The sequence below is a fragment of the Protomyctophum bolini genome (assembly GCF_963924005.1).
Source record: "Protomyctophum bolini genome assembly, chromosome: 11".
NCBI lineage: Eukaryota > Metazoa > Chordata > Actinopteri > Myctophiformes > Myctophidae > Protomyctophum > Protomyctophum bolini.
This window is the reverse complement of record NC_137872.1, coordinates 18,868,283-18,886,556: the sequence shown is the minus strand read 5'-3', so window position 1 is coordinate 18,886,556 and position 18,274 is coordinate 18,868,283. Positions and strand designations below refer to the sequence as shown.

Below are 18,274 nucleotides of genomic sequence, written 5' to 3'. Positions count from 1 at the left end.
ACTATTCAGCACCTCTATAACTGGACAGCTCAATTTTTACATAATACACAGTAATAAAAAATACATGGACATTGAACAAGTCTGAGATTGAGAATCACTGGTGTATTGCAACGATTGCAATTTGCACCCTCTGAAGTCTGAACACCCTGCTCCCCTACAAAACAACAAAAACAAAACTATAGTACCAGAGTTTGCCAGCATACCTCCCGGGCGCACCAGCACAGGAGTCAGCAAATACAAACTAGTACTTCCGTTTCCGTGTGTTTTTAGTTTATCTTCTTCTTCGTCCCTTTGCTTGGAGAGGGAGAAAGCCGAGGTGTGTATGTTGTGTTGTGTTGCGTCTGCGTGGATCTGGATGGTGTGATCAAAGATGACCAAGCTGCAGCTGTTGAACGCCTACCTGACGGAGCGCTTGGCGGCCGTGGTGCGGGAGATCGTGGACGTGGTGGGCGACACGGTGACGGAGTACCGCGAGGAGACGGCCCGCACCAAGCAGGAGAACGAGAGCCTGCGGAGACAGCTGCGGGACATCCTGCTGCTGGAGGCCGAGACGGACTGGCTCAGTAAGGATGGAGCTGGAACTTTAAATCAGTGGCTTTCAACCCTTCTTTTTCCTATCAAGGTTATAGATTCGGCATCTGAGCCGCCCACGAACCACCATTTGATGAGATGTATAGCCACTCAGACTTGTCTACAATTCCATGCTGTGTTCATTGATGTGGTACAATTAGGAGAGACAGAAGGCAAACGTTGATCAAAATAACAATTCTTCTACATTATCATGTAGACTTGTAAATTAAGTAAAGCAGATGTTTTTTAGTTTTTTAAGCAAAGCAGTTGTTTAACAATAATTTAACTATTGAGAACGTAAAATGAAACCAAACGGGCCATTTGTTTTCATTTTACACTCCATCATTTAGCTGAGACCACCTAGAACCCCCTCAAGGACCACTGGTGTTCGCCGGACCACTGGTTACAAACCACTGCTTTAAATACATTGTGATTGTTGCAGCGTGCATGTAGGATGAGGATCACCTAATCTTTCCACCTTGCGTGCCTATTTTGGACATGGCACTGCACTGCAGACTATCATAGATGTATTTTTATTGAGTCTGACTTTCATCAGTCGATGAAATACATATATGCTAGTCTTCCTCCAAGTCTAACTGCAGGCATGTCACTATCTACAAGCTTAGTGAGCAATGAGCATACAAAGTCAAAGTCATACGATTTGTCACACACGTTACCGCAGTGAAATTTGTTCTCCGCATTTGACCCATCTCTTGGAGCGGTGAGCCACAGCCAAGGAGCGGTGAGCTGCAGCGTGCGTCGCACACGGGAATCATTTGATTAGTAGATTTGACCCCCAATCCAACCCTTTGATGCTGAGTGTCAAGCAGGGAGGCACTGGGTCCCATTTTTACAGTCTTTGGTATGACCCGGCCGGGAATTGAACCCCGACCTCCCAGTTTCAGGGGGCGGACACTCTAACCACAAGGCCACTGAGCAAATACTAAAATGAAGAGAAATGCATATTTCTTAGAGCAATATACTGTAGGTCGGATCACCTAGCTGCAAGTATCTGACCTAATCTATTTTCTGTCATAAGGAAAAACAAATCACACCCGTGTGAAGTGAGGGGTGCTCTTAGCATCATACATCTCATTTCGGCCAATCACAATTTGTGTCATTGTCAATGGCATGTTTGTGTTTACGCAAACAGTCAAAACGGCCATTCATTATACAGGTTGTTTTTAGTTAAATGTTTGTTTTAGAAACGCCATTGACAATAAAGAGAATTTAACTTTCTGTCAACGTCGTCTACCGACGATATTGTCTGTCGGGTGGAAACCAAAATGGTTACAGATTCAAATTCAAAATAGCAAAAGTAGCAGGAAAAAAGCTGGAGAGAGGGGGTTTCTGCCCGACGACAGAAATATATATTTAATTTTCTTCTCATTACCATAGGGTCCACCCGCTCAACTCTCCTGTTCTCTGGTCCAGAGGAAAGTAGAGATCCAGAGCTGAGGTCATGTCCAGTGGAACCAGAGCAGAGCCAGGTACCGGGCGGCTCCCTCGTCCAGCAGAAAGAGGAGACGCTGGTCTCTGTCCAGCTTCTGTCCGTCCAGAGCAAGACCCCTCCTCCGGCGCCGCCACCCCCAGACCCCCTGGAGGCACAGGGACATGTCGAGGCCAAGCCCAGCTATCAGGAGACGCTGTCTAAATCCGAGCCCGTGGCCCAGCTGGAGGCTTTCAGCAACGCCTGCTCGCTCAGCCTCTCGTGTTCCCTGAACACTGTTGCCAAGAGCCGCTGTGAGAGCCCGCCACGTGGCGAGGAGCTACCTCCTCCGCTTCAGACGCTGATCAAAACGGAACCAGAGGAGTATGAGGCCATCGCTCCTCACCCTGCGAGCCATGGGGACCCTGTCACCTCCGACTCCACCGCGTGCCACAGCGGTGACGAGGCCCGGCTCGGAATCGGCGAAGAAGCAAACCGGCTAGCTCTAGACCCACAATCATCACCCGGCGGTACCCGTGACGGGGTGGTGTCTGGCATCACAACGGCCGCCGATGGCTTCGGCAACAATCGGCGGGAGACTGCTGGCGGCGACTATCGCTGCTCGCGCTGCGGTGAGTCGTTCTCCCACGCCGGTGGCCTGCGGCTGCACGCGGAGCAGAAGCGCAAGGCCTACGCCTGCGACTGGTGCTGCAAGTCCTTCGCCCAGTCGGCCGACCTGCGGCGGCACCTGCGCACGCACACGGGCGAGCGACCGCACCGCTGCACCTTCTGCTCCAAGAGCTTCAGCCAGCGGGGGAACCTGCGGCGCCACCTGCGCATCCACACGGGTGAGCGACCGTACAGCTGCCCGTACTGCTACCGGACGTTCAGCGACGGCGACACCATGAAGAAGCATGTGCGCACGCACTCAGGCGAGAAGCCCTACCGCTGCCTGCAGTGCTCCAAGACCTTCACCACCGCCAGTGGCCTGCAAGTCCACCTGAAGAAAGAGATGTGCTTCGTGTCCACGTAGCAGCCTTCTGCTAAGGGGGGAGTTCTACTTTGTCTAAGTGCCAGTGTCGCGCACCGGAAAGAGCTTATCTACACCAGTGGTTCTCAAACTTTTTCATGTAAAGGACCCTCAAATGAATGTATTTGCCCGTGGACCCTCACCCGTGAAGGTTTTGTGCTGTGAGCTTGTTGTAGATCTGCTATTTTTTTATAGCCAACATAGAAATGAGAACCAACGATCTATACGCGTTGTATATCGGCTATTTTCGGTGCACGACACAGCCTGCAACAAAGTGTACAATAAGGCATTGGGCTCCACAGACAATACACTATGAATGACTGTAGTCCCGGGTTTTTCCGAAGGTGGCATAGCTGTTTTCAGCACCTGTTCAATAACTGTTTGATTGGCTCTGCGGCAGGCTTGAACCGGAAACGCATATGCCGCTTTCACCCGTGTCCAAGATGGAAATAGCAAGAAGTGGGTGGACGCTTTTTTAGGAGTCGGGAAGCAGGTTGGAGTCTATATTCATTCCAATGGGTGACCGTCAGCACAGGGTGCATACTTAGTTTAGACTAGTCATTGGTTAGATATGGGTTAGGTTTAGGTGTGCTGCCCCGTGGGAGGTGAGGGTTTGAGATAGATTGTAGTTGTAGGACTAATGACTCGTCTAACCAATGACTAGTCTAAACCAAATACTGTCTAAACTAAGTACTGCACCCAGGAACACACTCTCGCGGGATCTAGCACCAGTAACCATAGGACGTAAGATTTGTGTACCATGTCGCCTCTAGTGGCTCCAATCGGGATGGTGAATATTCCTAAATTTACCATCTTTCTCTTTCCTCATGTGCTGAAGATGAGCCAATCAAATGAAGCTATGGGACGATGAACCCGGAAACGGGAAACGGGTTTGCCACCTTGTGGAAACCCTGGGATTAACAGTTCTGTACAGAGGCCACTCTCTAGGCACAGCATGGCCTGCTGCTTTCACATGCATTTATTTATTTGTTTATTTATTTGTTTATTTATTAATAATCTTTTCCTTTACTTGTCTTTCTGCCAGAGGAACAGACGTGACAGACAGATTTCAGAGTATGACTTTGGAGCAGTGATTCTCAACCTTTTTAATTACAAGCCGAGTCATAGAGTATAGACAGAGTTACGCAAACTCTGTTCACTTCATGGGGCCAGTCCAATGGCGGCTCTTCTACATAGACTTCTATTGGTTTGTCCCTAATTGAAGCTCCACATGGGGACAACCGGAAGTTTACAGAATGCATTGGAGTCTATGAGCTCGCGCGAGTACATGAACCACGTGACCAGGCTGTTTTCTGCCCCCTCAACTCTTCTATTAGATGGCTCTGATTATGAGGACCCTCAGTTTGATTTGCATTAGACCACATGTTGATAACCACTGCTCTACAGAGAATTAATTGAGGCGCATGAAGGGAGTGTGAAAGTATTTAATGAGGTTCTGTCTGTGTTCTGTCACAGTTTTCTATTCATGTTTTTATCTCGTGGCACCCCTGTAAAAAACGTTTTCATCCACAGCACCCCTGTATTACAATGTTACTTTACAGCACCACGTTACTCTATCTGCTCCCTAAGATGCAATATGTCACAAGGAGAACTTGAAAAGATATTTTTCCATTAGAGCAGATTGAAAATGACATTGACTTGACATCTAACCATTCAAAACCCATCATTCCTATTCCGGGGTGAACATCTGACAAAATATAGTAAATCTACAAGCTTGCAACGTGTTGTAACAAGTGAGCTTGTAGATCAGATATTTTTGGCGAAGAGATTTGGTGTTGATTGACAAAGAATGCACCAAGGACAGTACAACTCCTGTCCATTTTACCAAGTTATAGAGGGTCCAAGAAATAGATAAAACAAAGTGATATTGGTAAATCGATTAATTCCAAATATTATCAAAGTATTCTGCAGAACCCGTGGACTTGCGTCACGTCACCCTGCTCTATATGATGTTTCATGGCCTTGTGTGATTTGACAACGGTAGTACTTAGCCTCACAGACTCACTTGAAGTGACAGCCTTATTACAAATAGTCTCGCAAGCTCAAATAACAAGCTACTAGTGGTGTCAAAGTATCCCTTTAACACTGCTGAATTCAAATTACATTTATTTTACCATGTGTGTCGGCACAGTCGGGTGGAAACCTCATTATGTCCAAGCCTTACCTGTTACCTTTCAGGATTCAAATGAAAAAGCGTCAAAAGTAGATCTACAAGTTCAAAGCACTGCATTGTGATCTGCTCCTTTTGTGTGACGCTGTAGTATAATCAATAGGTCATAGCCTCGGTACCCAGGCTTTTATTTTCGTTCGCATTTGGCTCAAAAATGAAAGCCTAGGGGAACAAGACACATTTCCTGGTCTAGCAGTGGGAGTGAACTACAGTGCAGAGGGGTGTCGCTCAAAATATTGTGACGTCAGTTTTCTTTGCTGTTTTCTACCGGGGAGGGGTGGAGGGGATCAAGGGCGGGCGCTCTGATCCGTGAGCCAATATTATCCAGCGCTTGAGCAATGCGCTACCCGCCCCTCTAGACCAGAAAGCACACTGGCTAGGCCAGGCTAATTAGGTACCGGTAATTCATTTACAAAAAAAAACACAGTTTATGGAGATAAGAGGTTTCTGCTCTACAGCGACTATGAACTAAATGGCCAGAGTATGCACAGGTTACTGTTAATGACCCACCCACTTATAGATAACTTTGAACTAAATCATTGTGGAACATGTTTTATTTTTTACACCACACAGTGGCTACAGAGACACTGCAACATTGTTTGGTAGAAAGCCATGCTGCCTTTTTGTACAACGTGCAACTACTGCATCCACAGTCACACTGGTACCTCGATCACCCTCTATAAGCAATGTTTATACAGTATGTCTACATTTTAGGTTGAGTTTTTGTCTTATCAGGTTATTTTATGTCAATAAATGAAATGTGACTCGGCAAACTATTTTATACTTTTTCGACAATAACAACTTTCTAAATAACTTTAAAAGCCCACAATGTGTCATGATGAGAGGTGTTTCAGGAAGGCCACAGAGGCCATGACTGTCGTTGCCCCTCAAAAAATGCTCTGAGGACACAGTGGCTTTAATGCCCCAGCGTACTAATATCTAAATCTATCTTGTCAATTTGTAGACACCAGTATTAGGTCTTAATAATTGCGTCCCCGTCTTTAAAACAATCCAGTGACTTTGATTGGTGCAGGCCTGAGCATGGATCAGATTGTAAATGGGCCTACTGCATTTTAACCCTTAAATTCAATACATTCTTTCAATGGACAAAAATGTAATTCCTTCCTTTCTGCCTTGGCATCTGGCCCTTTGTGCCCTCAAGAAATGGACAACACCAAAGGCCAAGTGACCTTGCCCCTAAAATGATGGAATACCAGGCCTGGTTGTGAGTTTTTGTTTTATTTTTATTTGTATATTTAAAGTAAGGAATTAAAAGTAGTTCAACTTCAAATGTGAAGCTGAGTTGGCCATTATCAGTTTGTTTTGAATCAATGAGATGTTTAGAATTACATCTTAAAGTCACATTAATCCTAAACTGGGAACCCATTTGGTCAAACAGGAACTTTTTGTGTTTATTCCTACTAACCGTTACATATTTGGAGTTCTCCCTGTGTCCCCTAGGGTAGGTAGCCTCACAACAAACATGCAGTAATCCGACCTCCTCCTGGCCATGGAGGGGAAAAGAACTGGTCGGAGTAATGTGTTCCTTCCACACGCTACGTCCGGCCGGGGAAATTCCCCCATGTCGGGTGTAGCGCCCAGGATCCCTCTACGACACATTATTAAGCATAAAATGCCTTTTCAGGTCGGGGTACCAATTTTATCCAATCAGTATACAGAACTCTGTGGTAGAGATACAATGTACAACTTGTACAATTGGGGTGGTTGTATTTTGTCTCCCTGCTCTATTGAGACCTTTAGATCGTGTCAAAGGTCATTGTCTCACCTAGACACAGGATCTCTGATCTGACATGAGTTTTGTCCTAAATGGTCAAGATTCAATTTATCCCCTGAGTAAGCAGGCTGGTTCTATTAGTTCAATGGTGAACTAGTTCAAATCCGTGGTAGAAGAGGAAAGATAAGTGCTGCTATAACCAAAAACATTTACACACCCCCAAGCCCCAACCCAAATTCTAAAATTTGAGAACTAGAGGAAAATGTGTTCATTTTAGGCTGCAACTTAACCATTTCTTTAATAAAGACTGAAAGCCAAAAGCTGCAATCCAAGTTTCACTTCGTGCAAAGTCAAAAGCTTTGCTGTTGAGCCATTAGTGGAGAACTAGTAGGCTACCTAGAGAAATTGTGACGTTTCCTTTTGAATTGAATGCAATACCTCTTGTCAACCAGTAGGTAGCCTACCAGACCACAGGAGCTCAGTAGAAGAGCAGGGAGACCACCTCAACCCACCACAGTTGTCTTATGTTCAACACTAGGTTCCCCCAAACAGTGGGGACCCATTTTTATGGGCTTTTTTTTATGTTTAATTCAAAGTATTTTTGAACTTAAACTAAAATGATAAAAAGTTTCAGACATTTTCTATATTTTAAAGAAATAGTGACCATAGCAGATCCACAATCTCACAATGTGTCATATCGTGACGTATTGCCAGCTTGTAAATCAGTTCTATTATGAAGTTGTTTATTCATGAGTTGGTACGTATGGGTCCTGGGGAGACACTAGAACCCACTTGTCGAACCACTACTCTACCATCAAGATTGGTTAAAATACAGTTTTATCCTCACAAAGGAAGTTATGCATTGCCGCTTTAAGCGCAATGAATGTTTTAGCTCACTTCTACTGATTATTGTATTTCAAAAGTTTTAACCTGTCCACTGTGCAAAGGACAAGGACGTATTGGAATTGCGTCAGGCAGTCTCATTTTGAATTCCCTGGAACAATAGAGGGTATACGCGTGCATAAAGTGAGTGGCAAAGTGAGTTTAACATTGTTTAACGTTGTTTATATGGGCTGTCTAGGCCAGAAAGTAGTTTTTTGCCACTCAATAGGCGTTCCTGCATAACTTCCGGGTATGATGATGTCACGTGCATACCAGGGTGGAGTCTGAAGAGGTGAGTCTTCAGATTACGATGGAAGATTGGGAGTGAGTCTACAATTCTAACCAGGGAGCCAGGAGGGTCTGGGACATGTGGAGTGTATTGTCCCAGATTTTCCCCGACAGTATAGCCGATCTACAAGCTCACAACATAGAATTTAAGAACGCTTGCCCCAAAACATGCTCACTCCGGGTCAAATCCGGCAACCTCGCGGCGCCACCAAGTATTCCTATAAACGTAACCTCAGTAAAACTATGCCTAAACTCAAGCTTATTCCTAATCGTAACCTCAGTACAAGTACTTAACCGTGAACTTATTCCTAACCTTGACCTCAGTAAAACAAATACAAGAAGAACTGTCCATATGGGCTATATGGGCGAATGTTCACCTATTATGACATGCTTGGACTAGGGATGCAAGGGTTGGCTCAGGAGGTAGAGCGGCCACTTAGCAACTGGAATGTTCACAGTTCGATCCCAGGCTCCACCATCAAAGTGTCCTTGAGCAAGACACTGAACCACCAAATTGCTCCTGATGAGTAGGCTAGCACCTTGCATGGTTTGAATGTAATGCACATTAGCATTGTAAAATGCCATGGATAAAGGTTTTATCTAAATGCACAATTTTGAGTTCATGTTTAATTAATCTAAGTTCATCATCCCATTCTATCCTTTCACGAAGCTAAGAATTTTCTGCTACACTGACTTTTGGTTGCACAGCTCGTTGCGTCCGCAAGCCAGGGGTTTGAGACCGCCGCACTCGAACTAGGCTACAACTCGGGTTTAAAAGTTGAAAGGGAGCTTTCCTGTTGTGTGATGATCATGGGAACCACTGAACAGGGTCAGTGTTGGGATCACATTCAGTAAGTAATATCAATAAATGCCTTGGAAGAGGTGAGACAGAGTAGTGTGAAGCTTTGCAACGACAGACTTCAAAGACATTCTGTGCAGTGTCCAGATACTCAGAAGGGAGAGCGGATTAAATCGGATTCCTTGTCTTCAATTAGGCCCTGGTGAAAAGAAATGCCAGGGGATGAATGAGGGTGTTGTTGATGGTGCAGTACGAGCTGTTCAGAAGACACGAGAGATGAATGCGTTTTTTATGGTTGGCTGGGATAAGATTTGTTTTGAAATATTACCAAATGCCGTCTATGGTAATCAGAAGGTCACCGGTTGGTCTCCTGTGTCGAACAGTTGAAGGGTCGCTGATGTGATGACCCATCCCATGGGGGTGTGTGTGGGGTTGGTTTGGTTGGATACTAATTGTTGTTCTCTGTCCCTGTGTAGGAGGAGAGTGCCAGCCTGCTGAGGTGTGTCTTGGGGATTGACACACCTGGTCCCAGGCTGGCTGAGGCCGTTTTCTCTCTCTGACACTGAGCAAGATGCGTAACCCTGCATCATGACCACCTGACTGCAGCCATCAGCTGGAGGAAGCTGAAACCCCCAGGATTACCAAAGGTCTCCTATAATCCATCCTTCCTTCGCTTGCCCGAATCAACACACTTGTGATGATGAAGCAACTCTGACTCGGTGCCTCTTACTCTTCCTACAGACACTTTGGGACATTGATTTCCAAATGAAATGCAGAATCCATGTTGCTCATCTGCTGGCGTTGATGCAGTCTGTTTTATCAAGTCCAGAGCACTTTGTGCATAATGACAAGATTCATGGAGATGCTGATTTCCTTTTCCAGCAGGACTTGGCACCACCCACCACAGTGCCTGACCTGAACCCAGTAGAGCAGGGGTTGTTGGCTTGTTGCAGATTAATCCCTTAATTAACCCTAAAGCATAAGCAATAATATGTCAACATTTTAATGACTTTTTTGTGACACATCTGGCCCCCAGATGTGTCACAGAGACTATATATATTTTTGGAGCGATACAAAAAAGGTAATTAAAAATGTGACATTATTGCTTATATCAGCTTTAACCTTTTAAACCCTCAGTAGTCAAATCTTTATTGATGAAGTAACTTATTGTTCAAAAGTAGCCTACCAAGTATTGAGAGCATAATTAACATACTTTGAGATGGTTTACAATTTAACATTTTCTGTATTATACTATACTTTTTTTTTTGAGTAGTCTTATGTATTATTGTAATATTTTATTATTGATTAATTGATTTCCACAATAGTCTAGCCATCTGTCTGGCTAGTGTATGATTATAATTATAGATAATAATTTTGTACAAATATGATTGAAATTGAAACAAAGCTAACATAATGGTATTAAGTAAGGTACTAATTAACGGGTCGCGCTGGCGCTGCTGCCTCCTGCATTATGTGCAAATTCGAAACAGGTGGTGGTGGAACGCAGGGCCGTTCAGTGACTTCGACGAGTGCGGACTGCTTCCAAACAACAAACATGGTGGATTTTTATGAAACAAACGCTTTGCAGATTGAAAGAGGATAATTCAAGCTTTCCCTACTGCCTACAGCTGCAATGTTGGTGAGTTTTACGTCGTTTAATACCCATACAAGCAGATGGCAATTTGGATGAGTGCATGGGGAGTCAATGGAGGGAGGGTGTTGGCGTTGCAACTGAATTCATCCCATTTTCAAATTGCGGCTAAGCCATTCTATAAGTATTGTGGAAAGCCTGGTGGGCGAGGTTAATAAGTATTCCAACGTGGAATACTTCTAGAAGTGATGTGGATCTGTGTTGAGCAGCTGTTGAAGGTTATGATCTATGACAGGTTGGCTGATATCGGTTCATGCCTGGCTTGGTGGCAACACCTCTTGTCTGTCTAGATTTCTAGGCCTATTCCTCTTTAATTCTCTCTCTCTCTCTCTCTCTCTCTCTCTCTCTCTCTCTCTCTCTCTCTCTCTCTCTCTCTCTCTCTCTCTCTCTCTCTCTCTCTCTCTTGTATTTCTTTGCTGTGTCATATAGTGAGTGAGTGAGTGACCCATAGTTTGAGTGAAACAAATAACTTGGTATTTAGCTTTTCTGACCTGCTGCTGTCATAGGGCTGCAGGGATGTAAACGGTTGCTGTTCCCCAATGGCCTACATGTATTTGATTTCAGAACGGGGCATTTAGATATTAACCACTTCATGCAAAACAGGAAAATACCATAACATACAATAATCAATGCAAAATTGCAAATGCAACACATTTGCATTGAAAATAAATTATTTGGAAGTGGTCATGTCCACCACATCCCCTTTCCTATGAATTAACTATTTCAGCTGGCTTATCTGTGAACATTCTACACTAAAACCATATACAGTAGGTTTTCACTCTTACTTAGGCCTACTGCCAGTCAAACTTTTTCTTTTGCCACAAAGCTGCTTAAAAGTGGGCTCTTAACATTATCAATGAATGATTGATGTGTTGTTGGTAGAGAAGCTACCTGTAGGTTTTTTTCTCCCAGAATAGTAGTCAAGTTTCCTCTATAGTTTCCTTAACGGAACAGGACCTGAAGGTCTAAATGGCACTTGGATTGCTTATAGCACAAGATGAGGAGAGAGTGGAAATCAGACATGGGAGAAGACTTTGCAGTATCTCTGTCCTCCTCTTCTCTCTTCCATATCTTTCATGTCTGACTCAATCTGGGAGCCGATGTGACAACTCAGGGCCAAGGTCTTCAGGGTCTCTTGCTTCAATGTTATTCAAATAATCCATCCTGCACTGTGGCCATACCTCATGAAGGTTATATGAACTGGTTGGTCCACCGACCATTCCATCCTCCAGCAATGGGTGGTGTCACATAAAAATACCTTTGATCATGTGGAGGTAGCTTTTCAGGTAGTAGAGGCCATAACATCAGAAGATGGAGAAGTCATCTCATGTTCAGACTAGATGTATGACATCAGCTATTGCAATCTGACTCAAGGCTCTCATCAGGTCCTCTGCCTCTGGTCCATCTACGATCACACTCTGTAGCACTAGCTCAGCCATCAACTGCAGGGCACGCACACACATTCTGAAGGAACTTCTTTCCCATTCAACATATTGGCAAAAACATCTGACAGAACACCAGAAAGCCCACTTTCAGCTAACAGTGAACCTACTGTAGGCCTATATACTGTATAACAAAATCATCAAGGCATAGCATAGCAGGAAAAAAGTTACACATGTATGAATTGTGGTTGTAATCTGTAGCCTTCAGCAATTAAGTGATCATATTCATAATCATAGCTGTAATGTTTTTATGTTTTATGAAATGCTACTTTATTCAGCTTTATTAATTTCGGTGGAATAATATTTGTGTTCTATAGACCTGTATTATTTAATGGGGTTAAATTACTCTGTCAATTCAAAACATTGAACATGACCATATGTATGAATACATCTTTATTTGATTAAATAGTACATTTTATTGGATTTGATAGTATCGTTGCATGAAATCTCATAACTACTTTTGTGGGAAATGTTTGGTGCTCGATAATATGCCACCACCTGAAAAGAAATATGCTACAGTTTCACTAATACGGACTGTAGAAAGCAAAGTTGATACATTTGACATGATTATTGTGCATACAATCTCAAAAGATATATTTTATGTAATTTTTGGGCATGAAGGGGTTAATAAGCATTCATTAATAATTCATTAATCATAAATCAAATATGTTGTGCATATCATTTGATGATTTTTGGCTGAACGTGGTTTTGTCAGTAAAAGTTTTTTTTCTCAACTGATTATTGTAGCTTGGGGTCACCTCTTAAGAATTCAAGAGGGTGCCCACTGATATCCCTTGGGCATTTTTAGTTATTACAGTAGACTGCAGTATGTAAGACATATAGTAGACTACAGTATGTGGGGTTGCGGTTTAGCCACAGGATGGCGCTCCAGTGCAGCGGTTTACACCTGAAATCATTTGGGAAGATTCAAAGACAGTTCTGTACTATATGTATCTGTGGATACTTTCAAAGACAACATGAGCTTGTACATAATTATGATCTATCGGAATTATTATTGATATTTTGGGAAAATTTAAGAAAATGCAATTATGTTTTAGTTTCTTTATGGCAGTATTCATTTAGTTCACTAGGACTAAAAGGTTTTTGATTTGTAGTTGACTAAGACTAAACAGTCCCTATTGAAGATTGATGCTCTTTGGTGTTTTCCTATCTCCCAGAATGCCTTGCAACAGTAGTAGTCTTGATTGATTGAATACCTTAAAGTTATATTCAGTGATTTCACTTAATTCAAATATCACTTAGTTCCTCCCTGTCCCCAGTTAACCCCTGGGGTAAAGAATACCTTTTTGGCTAGGTGGCCCAGCCTTCATCCAATCAGGATAGAGAGGGAGTGGGCCTTTGTATGCGTGCTGTTGGCCTGTTGTGTCCCCCCCACTGTAGTGCGTGCATGTGCACATCTTGTTATTGGGGCAGAGTTTTTCCAAATCACCCAAATCCCTGAATGCTCCTTTAACAGTTTTTAAATAAGTAGGCACAAGACACAAACTGCCTATGTAGGAAAACTGATGTTTTTGAGAACTTTTGTGAGCACTTTTTAAACTGTAAAATATATTGCGGTACAACTGAATTTGGTTATGGCCAGAATTACTGGCTAGCATTACAACATTAGAACCACAAGGCATTATTTGTGGTTCATATAAAACCACCAAATTGCATCATGATGTTGTGTTGGACAAAAAACAGGCCTTAACGCCAGGAGCACAGGCACTTTTAGACCAACTGCCACTTTGTTCAATTATACACACTTGCTCAGTCTAACTGAACACATTTCCTATTTTTATGGTAATGTCCCAGCTGTGACACGCTGTCACCTTGAGGCGAACTCAGCCCATTATTTTCACATTCAACTGTGCTTGGCACCTGGGCTGAATTAATACAAACAAACCAAAACAAAACATGGTATGTAGAGATATGTGGGCGGAGGGGGTGGGACCAGATGTCTGGGTAGCTTGTTATTTGGTAGCAGGCTCACCTTTTGAATCAGAAGGTTCTGGGTTCAATTATACACACTTGACAACACTTGACAGCATGTGAGTATCACAGCTTTGGTTCTGTGTCGTGATTAGAACGAGAATGACGACAACTAATGCTGTATAAATTGGCACAAATGACAGATCATCCCTTTAACAAAATATAATGTGCTATGGGGACTTTGAAGTAAGTCCAAGTTGATTCGAATTTTATACCAGAGATAGGAGGTGAGGTGGGCACTGCCTAAATCACTGATGGCTCTGTGTGTGAGAGCATCAGGATATATGTAACTAGATTAATAGATGTTTAGGGGAAAAGGTTTTGGATTTGTGGTTGCACAGCATGATTATAGGAGGTGTTGCGTGTTTTGCGTGTGAGAGCAGGGTCATTTGTCAACTGACTGCCTCAATGCGTGAGATCTCATAGCTCAACCAGAAACGTTCGATATTTGCCTCATCAAGCTAACTTGACGGTTGACCTACCGGAACTTAGGCATTTATACTTACAAGTGTCTGAAAAACAAAAACAAACGTAGAATGTCCTGCTACATTTGCTATTTTCTGGCTTTGTTTCGTCCATGTTTAATCTGTGCGCAGTCTTCGCACCTCCACTGATTGTGTGTTCTTGAACCTGATTTATACATTGTCGTACTGTATGACGGTGTTGTTGACAATGTATCGTGGATGTGATGTGTTGTCAGCTTAAATCGGCAATTTCCGGCACGTGACACCGCTGTGCCACGGATCATCCAGTCTACTCTCTCGATGCAGACTGTTGACTCACATGCAATTTTCGGATATTTCCGGCATACAGTGGCGGATGTCTGTCTAATAAGCAAATTAATAACATTTAACACTCATCTTTTACTTTCTCTAATAACAGCCTAAACATGAACCTTGGTTGAAAAAACCCAAAGTTGTCCTTTAAGTACAGTAGCCCACTTGAGTAATGTACTTTACAGTACACCACTGGCTTCTAATTTCAAGGACCCCCAGATTGATATGGATTATCATTATAGGCCATGGACCCTCAATTACACATTTAATCTCTGGGACCCCGATCTACACTGTATACATATCCTGTACAAAGGGAAACGAATAGTTTTGTTGTGTTATAAATAACTTTATAATGTGAGTGAATGGCAGTCAGTTTAGACTGAAACCTTTCCCAAATATTGAGTCATATGTCATAGTTAGTATATGTCATAGAAAAATGACATTCCACACTGTGTGACTGCAATAATGTAAATATAATGAAGTGACTTCAAAGAGATTCTGTTCCACTTCCACACTGTTGGGCAATGGGCAGAAATCTCCTATCTCTCTTTTAACTTTTTGTGTTGTTTCGTACATTAATGCCCCTTGAGCACACTAAAGCATCACACAAAAGTATATAAAATAGCAGATCTACAAGATTGGGAGTGGCCACAATGACAGTCATTCTAATAAAAGTATAGTCACATTTTACCGGTAATTAAGCGCACACCTCGGTATTGATTGCCTACACCTGGCCTACAGGGCACCACTCCATGGATTTATCTATATTGCATCTTCTGTTGTCACTGACCCACTGGACGCTCCAGTCAAAAAAATCCATGGCCAGGAGTAATTTGTGTGTCCATTTGGGGCTCAACAAGCTGTGACTCTCTGAACAAAAACGCACGCACACACGTAAATTAGTACGTTCTGCGTAGTGTGGTCTTTTATGTGTATAGTTTTAGCCATTTGATTGCCATAACAGGCTCGTCTTTGCACCACTTGAATGTAAATGGATCCAGTATGCCAATGAAGGAACCATTCTCTGCAGCTGTGGCGTCACGTCATGTGCTCCATGTGATTTGTATGAGAGCCTGCATGCTACCTCAAAGGGCAAGCTTTGTTCTGTTACTAAAGGGAGGTATGTTATTGATTGTTTACAGAGTGTCATATTGATTATGTCCTGCTTCAGAAGGACACTGTGACCTTAAAGGCCTATGGTTTGATGGATATTACTGGATAGGATAGTAACATCATGTCATAATCATTGACCAAAAGAACGATGTGATTTAAAAATAAATTATATTTTACCTGTAATTAGGCCAATTTCTCCAAGGAGGGAACATTTTAAATAAGTAAATAATCAATCGAATACATGAATGAAATAGCAATTTATAGGAGAACTCAAAGAAGAATTTAGTCACAGTACAATGTTGTATCGTATTGCATTCCAAATTTATTGTCATATTCGTACATAAAACACCTTATAGAAATGTAAGAACGACACATCTTGAGAGCACAAGATCCGTGTAAACAACAGTTGGGGAACAAGTATTGTATAGAAAGCCACATTCATACATTCAGTCGTGCATAAAAGGACGGACACTAATACCGGCATAACATTGACAGTATCTTTGTGATGTGTGTCACGTCTCGCTCAAGGAATACCTTTGTACAATTGTTAGAAAACAGGCAAGGGACCGTAGATCAATATAAAGATGTATATCAACATATTGCATCATGCAACAATGAGGAAGAACCACTTTTATTCATATTATCATCAGTTGGTGGACACAAATGCATTCAATACGTTGAGACAACTGGATTTGTTTTCATATCATTGCTGAACAGTGTGATGGATGCCATTAAAGTAGTGGATTACTAAAGGAATAGATTGGGTATTTGGACACAAGGTGATGTGAGACACTAGTATTGATAGCAATTAGGGCTGTGGATATTGATTATTTTGAAAACATACCGGTATGTTTCTTTTTTACTTTTTAAATGTATCAACGAATCAATCAGTTAATACATTATTTATAATCGACAGCCTGATTGAACCACTTTAACAACCTATTTGATACAACAAAGGGAATCTACCAACGCACCTCAAGCCTGGAGCAGCTGGTCCGGTGCATCACCGGAAGAAGGACAATAGTTGCAGAAGGAGGAGAGGACACTGGAGCAGCACGGACATTTCAAGACTTTTATTAGGCACTAGTACAAGAAAACTACGTATACGCTCTTTATCAGAGTCATCTTGACTCTGAAGATCGTATAGGTCGTAACGTTAGTCGTTTTCTTGTACTAGCACCTAATAAAAGGCTTGAAATGTCCGTGCTGCTCCAGTGTCCTGTCCTCCTTCTGCAACCTATTGGAGATACTTCGGCCCTGACCTCCCAGGGGCCCTGAGCTAAAACTCTTAAGGGCTCAAAACTAACCATAGAACCTGACAATTGTACACAATCATATTATTAATGTTATCAGCTGCCTCAGGCCCATTCAAATGGGCTCACCCAGATCTTTCTTTCATGTGTTTTCATATATAAATGACTAATTATACTATGGCTTGGCTGAGAGATGTGCATCCATATTGCTCATTATGCCAACACTTTCAATTGTAATTTAAACCTTGACTGAGGGACCAGATAACCATTGTTTGTTTGTGCCTAGTATCATCATGCCCATATATTGTCTGGACTGGACGAGTTTCATTTCATGCAGGCGCATATTAACTCATGTTCAGGCACAACATGGTTATCTTTTTCCAAGCTGCAGTTTATCAACCCTGTTGACATTCATCAAACGCAATAAATACTCTTATGTTTTGCCAGGCACAATATGACACAGAACACAGCCCTGGGACTGAAGACGGATATATACAGACACACATGTCCATGCAGTAGTGTTGATTTTGACAGCAAGTTCTCATCTGAAAATTTTCTCTAGTTTTAGTCGACTAAATATGCGATTTTAGTCTAAATCTACAGTTTATTTAGTTGACTAAAATGTATTTTGGCAGGCCGTGATGGCGTCATAATGGCTGATTTTACACTTGCTCAAAGTAGCTCAGACCTGCTATTTTCAGCATGCAACCAAACCTAAAATTGTCCTAAATGTCCTTTAGTTCTATGGGTGTCTTCTGCACTAGTCCCTTCCTAACATTTTAGTCATCATAGCTTAGTTTTTATTTAGTTGTCATCATAGAAAAAGGGTAGTCGACAAAATCAACACTGCTGCCCAGCTCTGTTAGCAAGAGACCGAGTAGCACATCAGCTTAACGTTACTGTTATTTACTGGTATCAAACTTGGAGAGGAGAGAAAACAACCTGATTACTGTTCCCACAGTTCTATCCTTCTGGTCACTTCTCCGTGACCAGATGGATAGTTCCACTCCATTCTCTCTGTGCCAGAGACACGACGGGGTGAAGAGGCCCTTATATGGCCACCGGGCTCTTGTTTTCAAATGCCTCAATGTTGACATTGTCACTATAATATCATATGTGACCA

The 18,274-nt window shown here is 42.6% G+C and overlaps 1 protein-coding gene across 1 annotated transcript; it reads left to right on the top strand.

Moving 5' to 3' along the window:
• The first annotated feature begins 309 nt into the window (after positions 1–309).
• Positions 310–5,910, top strand: LOC308323646 (uncharacterized protein). Its single transcript, XM_080775407.1, has 2 exons — positions 310–563; positions 1,969–5,910. The coding sequence occupies exons 1-2, from the start codon at positions 371–373 to the stop codon at positions 3,030–3,032; spliced, it is 1,257 nt and encodes a 418-aa protein (XP_080631533.1). The 5' UTR covers positions 310–370; the 3' UTR covers positions 3,033–5,910.
• The last annotated feature ends 12,364 nt before the right edge of the window (positions 5,911–18,274 follow it).